Raw genomic sequence first — 13,451 nt, 5'->3', positions numbered from 1 at the left:
AATATGATTTTTGTTTTCAGCAGCAGATTTATCCAATTATGTTAGACTCTGGCTAATATCAAAATTAGTTTTCATTCCTTGAGCACACACTGATCGAGGAGAGGGAGCCAGAAACGTGCTGTGTGGCATTGGAAATTTCTGCATGTAAACTAAAAACAAAGTAACTTTAGAAGCAAAGCAAGTTACTTTGCTTTGGCGGAGGCAAGTGAAATGAATTAGCTCAAACTTTGTGAGCAAAAGTAATGGAAAAGTTTCCTTCCAAGAACACAGTCCAGGCTTTAAAAGGTTTAAAGTCATTGCAAATAGGCGCAAGTGTGATTTGAAAAAGGGGGTGTGTGGAGGAAGAATGTTCCGAATGACTTTACTGTATATTTTCCATTAAACTTAACCAAGCCTCATCGCTTTCTAGGACACTGTCATCCAACGCTTTTCTAAGGGCAGTGTGTGATTGTGCCAGAGAGTAAATGGGAATCACTGAAGAACCGCTCCCCCCCCCCCACTCCCGCCCGGGGAATGGATGGATTTGTGGGATGGATGGGAATGGATGGATAGATGGATGCGAACAGGTCCTTCTGACTTTTCTGGTAAACTTTTCCACCATGAGAAGGATGTACGCATGCCACTATGCGACTCTAAGGAATGAGAGAAACAGCCACCTAGGGGACTGACTGCTCCTGGGACAAGTCTCTAAGGGCCGAGGGCAGCCCCGGGATTTTGCTCGCAGCTCACCTTTTGTCTTTAAACAAGGTCAGTACCTCGGAGCAGGCTTAACCCCAGTCGCCCAGCTCCCGAGCACCTCTCCCTGTCCCATCCTGGTACACCATCCTCGGGCAGCAGTATCACCCGGGCTTCCCTACGCTGGACTCACGGGGTCCACGGCCCGGCTTGGGGGACTGGGAAGGGGGTGGGGGGGGGGGGTGCCTTTTTACCTCTTGGAGCGGGAAGCTGCTGCTGAGCGCCGTCCGGGCTGTAGGTGCAGTTGCTCTCGGCCGGTATCATTTTCTGGCACTGCCCGTTAAGCTCCTCCGCGTTTTGAACAGGTACCATTATCACGTTATCACCAAGTTACAGTCTTTCCTCGGGGTATGCGAGACCAGAACCTACCCTGCCGACAGAAATTGGAGCAGTTACTTTCCCCATTGCAGCATGGCATTGGAGACTGTGACAGCAGAAGAATGGGGGTGGGGGCATAACTCAGGGGGAGGGGGAGCTGGGGAACTTCAGGCCAAGCCTGAGTGATTCGTGAACAACTTTTGTTTCTATTTCAGAAAGCTTTGCCCTTTCCAGTGACACAGGCTGTTGCTATTCTCAGCAGCCTATCACCGGCCAGGGGGTGGGCCATGCTTCGGAAGTGTTGCTCAGGCAAAGACTTGGAGGTAGGGGTGAACTCACTTCTGCACGGAGGAGTTCTGTCACATTCCTTGGACCTTGCCTCTGAATGCCTCTTGTATCCCTGCACCTTTGGAAGAGAGAGAGAGCAGACACTGTGAGGATTTAAATTCCATGCCTAAAGCGAGGCAGATGGTATCAGATCTTGCAGAAGAAGGAACTAGTTATGCTAAGACATACCAGGGAGGAAAGGAGTGTCAGATTTTCACCAGGACTATAGTCCAAAGACGTTGAGCACCTTAAAAAGAACACAAAAATCTCCGTCCCAGTCCCGAACCCATGCCCAGGTTTTTTTGTTTTGTTTTGTTTTTTTCCTCCTTGGTGAAAGAGAAGCCATGTTCCAGAATAATGGACTCCTTTACTGTCTTTGCACCCTCTTCATTTAGCACAGTGCCGGGTACATAGCAGACATTTAATAAATGCTTGTTGATTGATTAATTTCTGTCCACATCTCTCTCTCTCTCTTTTCCCCTAGCTTCTCATCAAGCAAGTTAGAGCCCAGTAAAATAAGTTTTGGAACTCAGAAAACACAAGGATTCTAGAGAATTTAAAAAAAAAATTCTGATAGTATCTTGATGTCAAATTAAATCTAAGTAATAACAGTCCATCTGTATCCAGTTACATCCAGTTTATTTAGAGGGAAATCAGGATGGAAAGGTCAAAAATGACATTTTAGAATACTGTTGGTAATACTCAGGTGGTGGGTAGAAGTTGGGGTGGGGTGGAGAATGAAGGAAAATGTAAATTCACTTTAAACCCAAATGAAAACATTCAGTTCAGTGCCTTGAACCCAATTAGCCTTGACATGTGTGGTATTATGATGAAAAAGGCAGAAAATAAGGGCACAAAAAAATCTGTAATTTTTTTCCTGAGGTTTGTTTCTAGATATTTGAATCTCCTGGGTAGTTCCAAATTTCTTCTGAGATAAATTGTTATGAAATATGTTCCATAAAAGTACTCTCTGGAGGCAGCATGGTGCTGTGGGGAAAAAAAAATATTGTATTTAGGAGAGGACACAGGTTTGAACCCTGGTTCTGTCACTTAATGCCTGTGTGATCTTTGACAAGTCATTTGAGCACTCGGGCCTCAGTTTCCTCATCTGTAATACGGGGAGGCTAGACTATGACCTCTAAGATCTCTTCCAGTTCTACAGCTATTCCTCTGTGGTCTATTTTTCTTCTTACAGAACAAGAAGTGGTTGGTGTATATAAAGCGATTAATTGTTTACAAAGCGCTTTTATGGACGTTGTCTCATTTGATCCTCACAACAATCTTGTGAGGTTAAGTTGTACAAGTATCATGATCTCCATTTTATAGAGGACTCTGAGATATGAAGAGGTTGAGTAACTGCTTTGGGCCACACAGTAAGAGGACGATTCATGACTTGGACACCGACCTCTCAACTCCTAATTCAATGTTCTTTCTATTACATCACATTGCCCCTACCCAGTACAACCAATAGAATGATGAAGTCAAAATAGGATTAAGAAGAAGGGGCTAGGAGGTAATAGACATAACTGGATGTAAAATTCCCAAGAGTGAAATTTTGCCTAGACTGTTTCAACCACGCTGACATGTAGATGGTCAGAAGGATCCCTCTTCTGCACACAGGAAACAAGCACCCTTTATATTTTAAGTAGTTGTAACCCATCCCCAGTCAGAGCTTATGCTGGGAAATTTCAGTATGTTGCTCTTGCCTAATTAGGTTTCTGGCCTCAGATACAGACCAGCTGTGTCACCCTGGACAAGTCATTTAACCCTATTTGCCTCAGTTTCCTCATCTGTAAAATGAGCTAGAGAAGGAACTACTCCAGTATCTCTACCAAGAAAACCCCAAATGGGGTCCTGAAGTGTTATACAGAACTGAACAATAACAAGTCTCCACAGGTATGGGTTCCCATACAGTAACTCAAGGTAACAGATGTGTAGTACCATGAAAAGAGCCCTGACTCTGAAGTCAGAATTCCTGGGCTCAAACCTGTTTCTCATGCTTACTTCTTCCTAGGTGATTTGAGACAATTCACTTAACCTTCTTAGGCCTCTATTCCCTCAACTGTGAAATCAGGAGGTTAGAATAGATAGCCTTTGAGGTTCCTGACAGCTTCAGGTTTATGATCCTATAAAATGCAGATTGGGTCTAGGACAGGTTTTATTGATTGTTTTATTATGAAATGCATATTGAGTACAGGACAACTTTTATTTCATGCCACATAGCATGAAAAAACACACAGAAGAACCCCTTGTCCATCAACAAATGCAGAAAACACATAAAGGGACCCACAATGTCCATAAATAATCAGTACATTTTTCCTTACTCTTTTTCTCATATGATCTTGCACAATTCCTCCCACCCTGACTTGTAATGCCAAACTATGGTTTGGACAGCCAACTGAAGGGGAAACACACTTGGGGCTGCTACATAAACAATCCCCTTCTCATCAGACCTTCACTATACAAATTACTCACTGTAATAACAGGATATAAGGTCCCAAGTTCCATGCTCGTTTATTTCTTTGCTTTTGGTCCCTTGCAGCTGCTCTATTCAGCATCAGGAGCCATATATATAATCCTCTTCTCTCTCCAAAAGACATGCTGTTCAGGAAAGTCCCCTCCTCTAGAAAGAATGTTGGATGTCTTCACTCTCCAATTTGAGGTTACCCCTTAAAGCAATCTCTAAGTCTGGTACCCCATGGAAAGCTTTCCCTTCTCTAGAAAGAAGCCCAAGTTTCATGACTCTTGAACCTACAATTACCAGTGAGGCAACCCACAAAACTGGCACTGCCCAGGAAATCTCCACCTATGTCTAGGAATTTAGTTTCTAAGATCATAATTCCTAGGAAATTCCCCTTTTTAGTTAGAAGGCAAGTGTTCAGGAATGAAATTGTGAAATCCCTTTTTGGGCCATGTGGATGAGCATACGGCTACCTCTGCCACAAGTCTTTCCCTTAACACCTAAATAGTTCTTTATAGGGATGGAAGGGGGATGGCAGTCATTCTGCATTACAATGTCAGGATCTCTCCAGAAAAGAAAAGCCAAAAAGGAAAACATTTGTCTCAATGAAGACACCTTTTATAGGCCATCACAAAGGGATGGCTCCTCTCAAAAGAATTTATCCATCTAGTCCAACCTACTCATTTTACATATGAGGAAACTGAGGCCCAGGAAATATAAGTGACATACCTACACCAACACCTGGATTTTCAAAGCTGGAGGAGGTGGGGTACTCCTTAACAATTACCCAGAGTCTCTGGACACATTACACAAATGCTCTTCCAATGAGTGAGCCCCCAAAGCAAAACCTCTCCTCCCGCAGTTCTGGGAGTTCTAGCTTAACAGTTACCCTCAGAGTATATATACCCTTTCTCAGGGCCTGGGAGGTTCACACTTCCTGAGGGCTTCACACCTCAGGTGACCTAATTAGCAAAAGGGTGTGGGCCTTCCTACAAACAAAGGCAAGACTCAGTCAAAGGCCCTTGATTGCCTTAGTGCTGAGAAGCATTCCAAAAGAAAAACAGAAAAAAGTCCACTTTGCTTGCCCTTACAGGAGGTTGGTATTAAATCTTGTTTGGGTAGTAAGAAGAAAGCAGGGAAGGAGTATTATAGGAAGGAAGCTGGAGTCAGAGTCAGCAACACTCTTACTTGGGTTGGGAAAAAAAGAAAGAAAAAAGATACTATTAATCCAATCTTACTCAAGGATTTTGGTCTAGGGTAGGACGAATTGGAAGGAGCAGGAGGAAATCTGTAATCAGTGCTGACAGATAACAGAGGCGTATACAGGGTAGAGTGGATAAAGACTAGATTTGAAGTTTTGAAGACGTGAATTTGAATTCTATCTCAAATACTTGGTAGCTATGACCCAGATAAAGTCACAACATATTCCAGCTTTAGTTTCCTCATCAGTATAACAGGAGAAATAAGGACCCCAACTTCAGCGGGTTGTTGGGAAGGACGGGATAATATATTTAAAGCATGTTACAAACCTCAAAGAGCTTTGTAAATATTAGGTATTATTTAACAGAGGAGAAATTTTAAATAAAAATCAGTACAAAAGAAGTAATGCCCCCAACAATTATATGTTTCAAATGTAAATACATTAAACACTTCAGCGAAACAAAAGAGTGACAGAATGGTTATAATTTGAACACAAAGGATCTTGGATTTCTTTTTCAATGTAAAGAAGTCCTGGTATGGCAACTCCACCAGCATAGCTCCCATCGATTATCATGTCCTGTCCAGATTAGATTATGATCCTAGATCTAGTCTAGCCCCAAGCCCCTCATTTTACAGAGGAGGAACCTGAGACCCGAAGAGCTTGAGTGACTTTCCCAAGGTCACATACATAGTAGAGCTGGAATTTGAACTGAAGTCATTTGAATTCCACGTTCATCACAATTTCCAGTGTACTAGGTTTCTTCTCTAACTTAGTAAATAAGTTCTAGGCAGTTTCCTAGGCATATAGAAGTTAAGTGACTTGACCAGTTTCACATAGATATTAAGTGACAGAAGAAGAATTTGACCCCATATCTTGCAGGTGAAGCTTCCTATATCTGTTATTTCCTTCTATTAGAATGTGGATTCCTTGAGAGCAGGAATTGCTCTGTCTGAGAGTTCTCTTATTGCATTACACATTGTACATGATTAATAAATGTCCTTTTCTTTTTTTCTTTCCTTCCTTCCTCCCTTTCCTCTCTACCTTCCTTCTTTCATTGTGACTGGGCCCTGGTCACAAGGATCCACTATGGGAATCAATATGCCTGAACACCCCAAACCTGCAAGAATTGACTGACACTGATTTTGCCCAACCATCTGAAGAAAAGGAGGATAGGAAACAAAGGAATCAGATTGAGCTAAAAATTCACTGTGCTGAAGGATTCAGAGCCAGAAGTTAGAAGGGAACAGTGCACTTGGCATGTTCTCCACAACACACACTCAACTATGGATATAACCCAAGATTCTGACCTAGGACCCCTTCTATTTTCAAATTTTTCATAGATATAATTACATAATTACCTTTAAATAAAGAATAATTTAAATGACTAGAGAGGTACTTGATGCTCATGGTTGGGTTGTGTCAATATAATAAAAAAAATCTTATTATCTCCATCATTCTACAGATTTCCTGCTGTAAAAAATACAACTAGACAAAATAATACCAAAACTTGTTTGGGAGAACAAAAGGTCTAGAACATCAAGGGAAATAATGAAAAAAAATAAGATGAAGTGAGGAATGGCACTTAAAGATCTAATAATCAAAAATATTTGCTACTTGTTAAAAAAAATAGAAAAGTAGATTAATGGAACCAATTAGATAAGGAAGAATCAGAACTAACTGAAGATAACAACTCAGTGTTTGATAAATCTGAAGATATAAATTACTCAGGGAAGAACTCCCTAATAAGTAGTGCTGGGAAAACTCGAATTCATTTTGGCAGAAATGATGCTTAGACTCTGTTTCCATCCAACTGGAGTCTGGACAAAATTTTCTAAGTGTCCCTTTCAACAAAGGCTGAACCAAAATTTCTCTAGGCATCCCTGTGCCATAGACAACTCCCTTTAGATGTCCAGGAAAATTTCTTTTGGGTCCTCATTGCAAAGGGCACCCCAAATTTCTTCTAATGAATTCTTGCTGCTGCAAGACAATCCAACTGGAAGTCTAAACTCACTCAATAACAAGATAGATAGGCTTAGTTAGTTAAAAAGTAGCAAGCAAGACCAATTAAGTCGCTTAAAGGGCAAAGTTTCCAAGGAAAATAATTAAGCACTAGGTGTTGATTACTTGAGATTTCTAGGTAAAAAGGCAAAGGTAAGAATCTCAAAATAAGGCAAGTAGTCTAGGCTTCTTTCAATGAAAAAAGAAAATGTGAATATTTTTCAACTAGGTACGCACATTTTAATTCCATACTTCTCATATTACTATCAAGATAGTCACTTGTGCACTATTCCAGTACTACAGCAACTTAACAGTCCCTAAACATTCCAAAAATCAACAAATACAAAAGTTTACAAAAATCGTCTTTAAAAAAAACAAGATTTGTGTACTTCGGGGAGCCAAGATGTCGGATTAAGCAGTAAACTCCTGCAACTCTCTTATAGTCATCTCCAAACAATCATAAGATAGACCCCCCAAAAATCCAGGAACAACAGAACCAGCAAAAAGATGAGATGAAACAATCTTTTAGCTAAGAAATTTGAAGGATCAGCAAGAAAGCTCCATCTCACTTGGGTGAAAGGGGAGTGCAGCCCAGGATGGGGAATGTCCCAGCAAGCCAGCAACAAGCCCCACCTCAGCAAACCAGTGGGAGATCCTGAACCCCATTGCAGTGGAGCAGGCAAATGCCAACACCAGAACCTCCCACATGCCTTAGCATATCCAGGGGAACTGACAGAGTTCTGAGGTACACTTCATGCTTCAGTGGGCAAACAGGTAGAACTGCCTATCCTATGGGGTGCTTAAACAAACAGGCAGCTGCCAGCGAGCACCACCCATCACTGTATAGCCCCAGGCAAACAGGCAGCCTCCAGAAGACTGACTGCCATGTGCCATGTGTGTAGCCACAGGGAAATGCAGAAATATCCCACTAGGCCTCAGGACATGCCAGACACCACCACTAAGACCTTAGCTCAGCACCGGGTAAGCTGCCAGACCCCTATGGCCTCTAGCAGCACCATTTAACCACCACCCACCCCCTCAGCACAGCACCAGACACAAGGATCACCCGTGGTTTTCAGGGCAACATCAGTGCAGCACCAGGTAAACAGTCAGGGTCTACAGCCACTAGCACAAGAAGTTGAAGACAGTGCTCCTTCCACCCTGAGAGCAGAGATCAAATTTAAAAGAAAGGAAAAAGGAAAAAAAAGGATGAGCAAGAAAACAACAAAAAAGTATCTGACCATAGAAAGGTATTATGGTGACAGGGAAGATAATGAATTCTGTTTTGAACATGCTGAGCTTGAGATGCCTAAGCAACATCCAGGTTGAAATATTAATAGGAAATTGGTGCTGCAGGACTGAGAGACTGCCTGAATGAATGAAATAGAATGAAAGCATATATTAAGTAATTACTATGTGCTAGGCACTATTCTTATAGCTAGGGATACAAATACAAAAGGCGTTCTCTGCCCTTAAGGAGCTTACACTTTAATTAGGAGATAATATGTTAGGAAGTGTTGACTAGAGACGAGTATTTTGGTATGGGAAATCTCAGAAATAATGAATGAAATAACAGGACAGTCAATTTACAGACTCTCAATGGCAGTATCAATTTGGTTTCAGTTCCCAGAACAAGTAGTAGAAAATGAGTTGGGGGTAGGGTTGCACAAGCACGGTGGTGGCAGGTTGGAAAATGGCAGAAGTGAAAGACTTACAGAATCTGAGAACTGCAAGAGACCTGAGTGAACATCTAGTCCAACCCATGCACAAAAGTAATCTCCATTACAGTATACCCAACAAGGGATCCTCCAACCTCTGCTGGAAGACTTTCAAGGACTTGTTTTGGACAACTCTGTTAGGATATTTTTCTTGATATTAAACCTACATCTTTGCAACTTCTAACTATTGCTTCTGGTTCTACATCCCCCCTCTCCTTTCTAACTATAGCTCTAAGAATAGTAATCCAATCTTTCTAGAAAAGACATTTTAATCATTTACTCTATGGCTCCAATCACCATTTTCTCTGACTTAGCTCTTCAAAACACTCCTCCTGGGCCACCATTGTGCTTTATGTATTGTCTTCTCCTATTATGCATGGGCTTCTTGAAGACAGGGGACATTGGATTCTGAACTCCTCAAGGACAGGGACTGTGATTTGTCTTTTTTTTAATCCCTGATGCTTAACACAATGCCCAGTTTGTTGATCTATTCTTTCTCCCTTTTACCGATGAAAGTATTTAAAGATATAAAATTTCTCCTAAGGACTGCTTTGGCTGTATCCCCAAAATTTTGGTATGTGATCTTATTGTTGTTATCTTTATATTGTCAATTGTTTCTGTAATTTGTTCTTTAGGCTCAAACTATTTAGTCTTCAATTAATTTTAAACTGTTTTTGCCAATGGTCATTTATTGAATATTATTTTATTGCATTTTAATCTGTAAAATATGTTTAATATGAATGCTTTTTTGCATTTGTTTATGAGGTTTTAATGACCTAATACATAGTCAGTTTTTGTAAATGTTCCATTTATAGCTAAAGAACATGTAATACTCTTTTCTATTCCAAAGAATCTTCAAAGGTTGTTCATATCTAACTTTTCTAAAATTCTGTTGAGATCCTTAGGGTTTTTTTTTCTGTTTATTTTTGGTTAGATTTGGCTAAGTCTGAAGGGCATATGTTGAGATCACCACTATTAAAGTTTTTCTCTTTATTTTTCCCTACAACTCTTTAACTTTTCCTTTATTTATCTAGATGCTATGTGATTTGGTGCATATATGTTTAGTATTCATATAAACTCATTGTCCATAGTACCCTTCAGCAAAATGCAGTTTTCTCTGTTTATCTTTTTAAATTAAGTCTCTTTTTACTGTTACCTTATCTAAGCTCATGATTGCTACCCTTTTCACTTGAAAGATAATAGATTTTGCTCCTGCCCCTTATTTTAACCCTGTGTGCATCTTTATGTTTCAAGAGTGTTTCTTGTAAATAATGTATTATTAGAATATACTTTCTAATTTTATTTTTCTCTGTGGTTTGATGAATGAGTTTATTATAATCAAGGGCATCCCCTCCTTCCAGTTACCCAGGTTCCCAATCTCAGTGGCATTCTCAACTACTCTCTTTCACTCATCCCACATATCTAATAAGTTGCTAAACCTTGTCATTTTTATCTCCATAACATCTCTCTCCACTCAGTCAACATCCTACTTCAGGCCTTCATCATCTCTTGCCTAAGCTATTGCAATAACTTCCAAATTCATCTCCCTGCCTCATCTTTCCCCTCTCCAATTTATCCTCCATACAGCTGACAAAGTTATTTTCCTGAATTGTCTTAGGAAAATTCTGAAGATCACCTGAGAAGATAAGGTACCAGACACTGAGGTCTTTTCTCAAGCCAAACTGCCAAGCATTCAAACTCTACTGCAGAGAGTACAGCTCCAATGGGCTGACCGAATTGTTCAAATGCCAAATGTACATTTGCCTTAAAGACTATTTTATGGAGAACTTATGCAAGGCAGGCGCCCACATGGTAGACAGAAGAAGCATTACAAGGAGACTCTCAAAGTTTCTCTGAAGAACTTTGGAATCCATTGTGAGACGTGGGAGACACTGGCAAAGGACCACCTAGCATAATGTGCCCACATCAAAGACAGTGCTGTGCTCAATGAGCAAAATAGAATTGCAGTAGCTCAAAAGAAACGTGAAATGGGCTAATTTAGAGACATCTCCATTACAGATGTTCATATGGACTATGTGTTTGAACTGTGTAGAGCCTTCCAAGCTCGTACTGGTCTGATCAGCCATAAGTCAAACACAAGGTACCTTGACTCCAACATAGTGATGTCATTTTGGTCTTCTTCAAGAATGAAAGGCAACAACCAGCCAACCAAAGTAATTTTCCTAAAACACATGACTGACCATGTAATCACTTACTAAAAAAAACTGTGGCAGTTCCCCATTAATTCTAAGATCAAACATAAACTCCTCTTTTTGACACATAAAACTCATCACAGTATGACCCCATCCTGCCTTTCCAATTTTCTTAGTTCCCCTCCACACTTGGGAGGTTACTTGGTCATTTTGAAAATATTCTTCTTAGTAGGAACTCATTGATTTTGATTCTTGGCATGGTAAAACTTAGTTTTACCACAACTACTAAAAAGTTCTTTTGAGTTCCTGTGGCTATTGTAGCTTTTTTGAAAGGTTTATGCTTCCTTCCTCTTCAAAGTGTCACAAGTGTTTCTAAAAGGCGAGAGATTTCTACAATAGAGTCAAAGCTCCCCTGCTTGCTCTTCCTCACACATGATACTCCATCTCCCATCTTTTTCATTACACTGGCAAATTTCAATGCCTGTGATGTTTTCCATCTTCATCACCACCTTTTGTAACCTCCTGGCTTCAGCTCATGCACTAACTTTTCCATATTCCCTCTCCTGGTCCCCTCAGCTATTAGTGACTGACCTTCCAAAGTTTACTTTATCTCTTGCTTTGTATGTGTTGTGCATGCACTCGCGTACGCGCGCGCGCGCGCGCACACACACACACACACATACAATATACAAAGCAAAGCAGATGTGGGGGGAAGGACGCATAGCTTTCTTTCATCCTTTTTACTCTTATAAGGGAGGGATTTTCATTTCAAACACAGACCACCAAAAACAACTAGTTGGTGGTGGTTCCAAAGTAAAACTAGGTTTACTCACATTTAACTCCTCACAGTCCACTGCTCTCACTAACTTGTTCTTTATTTCTAGTAATATCTAAATCTCTAATTCACATGCCAGATATGTACAATCTAGTATCATTCACCACCCAAGCTCCCCAACACACATGTGCATGAACACACACATATACACACACAATCCCTTTGCCCTAACAGTGCTAAACCTCTAATAGGCTGTCACTGATCAAATTTTTGCTCTCTCTTGAATAGAAAACATTTTCTAACTTGTTCTCTTTCTATTTTAAGCCCTCAAATAATATATAGCATATATAACATAAATAACATAGTTTAGCATTTCTACAAATCAACAGAATTTTATACTAGGTAAATGAGATCTGAATTGTTATCCGTAAGGGATTGACAAGCTTGTCCACACGGCTAAACAGAAGCAGAAATAAAGTTTTCTTTGGGAAGAAAGAAGTTAAAAGAGATCCCTGGATCTGTTCCTTGGATAAGTTCCACTGCCTTGGAGTTACAGATGCCTGACTTTGGTCTTTGTGTCTCAGAATAGGATCAGTATAGATCTTCTGATAAGCTGTCCTGGTTTATCTCTTGGCCAGATGCCTGCTTTCACAATTTGTCCTCTAGTTCTTTTTTCCTGCTTTTTTTGGCTCTCAAGTCCACTCTTCCCACAATTATTTCTCTTAAAAATGAAGACAGGGTTGGAGAGCCTGGGACACCTCTCTCCAAAGGCAAGGGATACACACACACTAACACACACGCACATACATGCATATGCATGTTCATGTGTGTATGCATATGTTTGCATACACATGTAGATATACATGTGTGTTTATATAGACACACATTTACATACATATATAAGTCTATGTATATATGTATATATGTGGTCATGCATGAATATATACAACACACATATATATAGATGTATACATGTGTTGTATTTATATATATGATGCAGGCATGTCTACATATGAAGTCTATACATATAATTACATGCATTTCTACATACATGTACATGTGTGCACCACAGACCTATGCATATACACATATATGCACATAAATATATAATAGCTGTATATATATATATATATATACCTATGCATACATAGGCACATACACACATGTATATATAGGTATATATAACATAATATTACATACAGCTACATAATATACACATATGTTATAAATATTTTTGTACATGTGGGTCCTTTTCCCACTTGTGTGATCTCTTTGGGATACAGCCCTAGAAGTAGTATTGCTGGGTCAAAGGGTATGAACATTTTTATAGCCCTTTAGGCATAGTTCCAAATTGCTCTCCAGAATGGCTGGATCAGTTCACAACTCCATGAGCAATGTAACAGTGTTCCAATTTTCCCACATCTTCTGCAGCATTTATCATTTTCCTGTTTTGTCATTTTAGCCAATCTGACAGGAGAGATGTGGTACCTAAGAGTTGTTTTGATTTGCATTTCTCTAATCAGTAGTGATTTAGAGCATTTTTTCATATGCCTACAGATATCTTTAATTTCTTCCTCTGAAAACTGCCTGTTCATATCCTTTGACCATTTCTCAATTGAGGAATGATTTGTATTCCTATAAATTTGGCTCAGTTTCCTATATATTTTAGAGATGAGGCCTTTATCAGATACACTAGTTGTAAAGATTTTCTCCCAGTTTTCTGCTTCCCTCCTAATCTTTGTTGCATTGTTTTTATACAAAAACT

The 13,451-nt window shown here is 40.0% G+C and overlaps 1 protein-coding gene across 1 annotated transcript in view; it reads right to left on the bottom strand.

Annotated features, from left to right (window-relative positions):
• SLC2A12 (solute carrier family 2 member 12) overlaps nucleotides 1–1,065 on the bottom strand; it is a gene marked incomplete at its 5' end in the record, with an annotated part of 74,458 nt that extends 73,393 nt beyond the window's left edge. Inside the window, one exon of the mRNA XM_036768237.1 lies at nucleotides 930–1,065. Coding sequence (XP_036624132.1) covers nucleotides 930–1,065 — 136 coding nt within the window. The remainder of the gene's footprint in view (nucleotides 1–929) is intronic.
• Between the last annotated feature and the right edge of the window lie 12,386 nt (nucleotides 1,066–13,451).

Source organism: Trichosurus vulpecula, chromosome 7 (assembly GCF_011100635.1).
Source record: "Trichosurus vulpecula isolate mTriVul1 chromosome 7, mTriVul1.pri, whole genome shotgun sequence".
In the NCBI taxonomy this organism is placed as follows: domain Eukaryota; kingdom Metazoa; phylum Chordata; class Mammalia; order Diprotodontia; family Phalangeridae; genus Trichosurus; species Trichosurus vulpecula.
The sequence above is the reverse complement of the archived record's forward strand: the minus strand, read 5'-3'. Positions and strand labels throughout refer to the sequence as shown.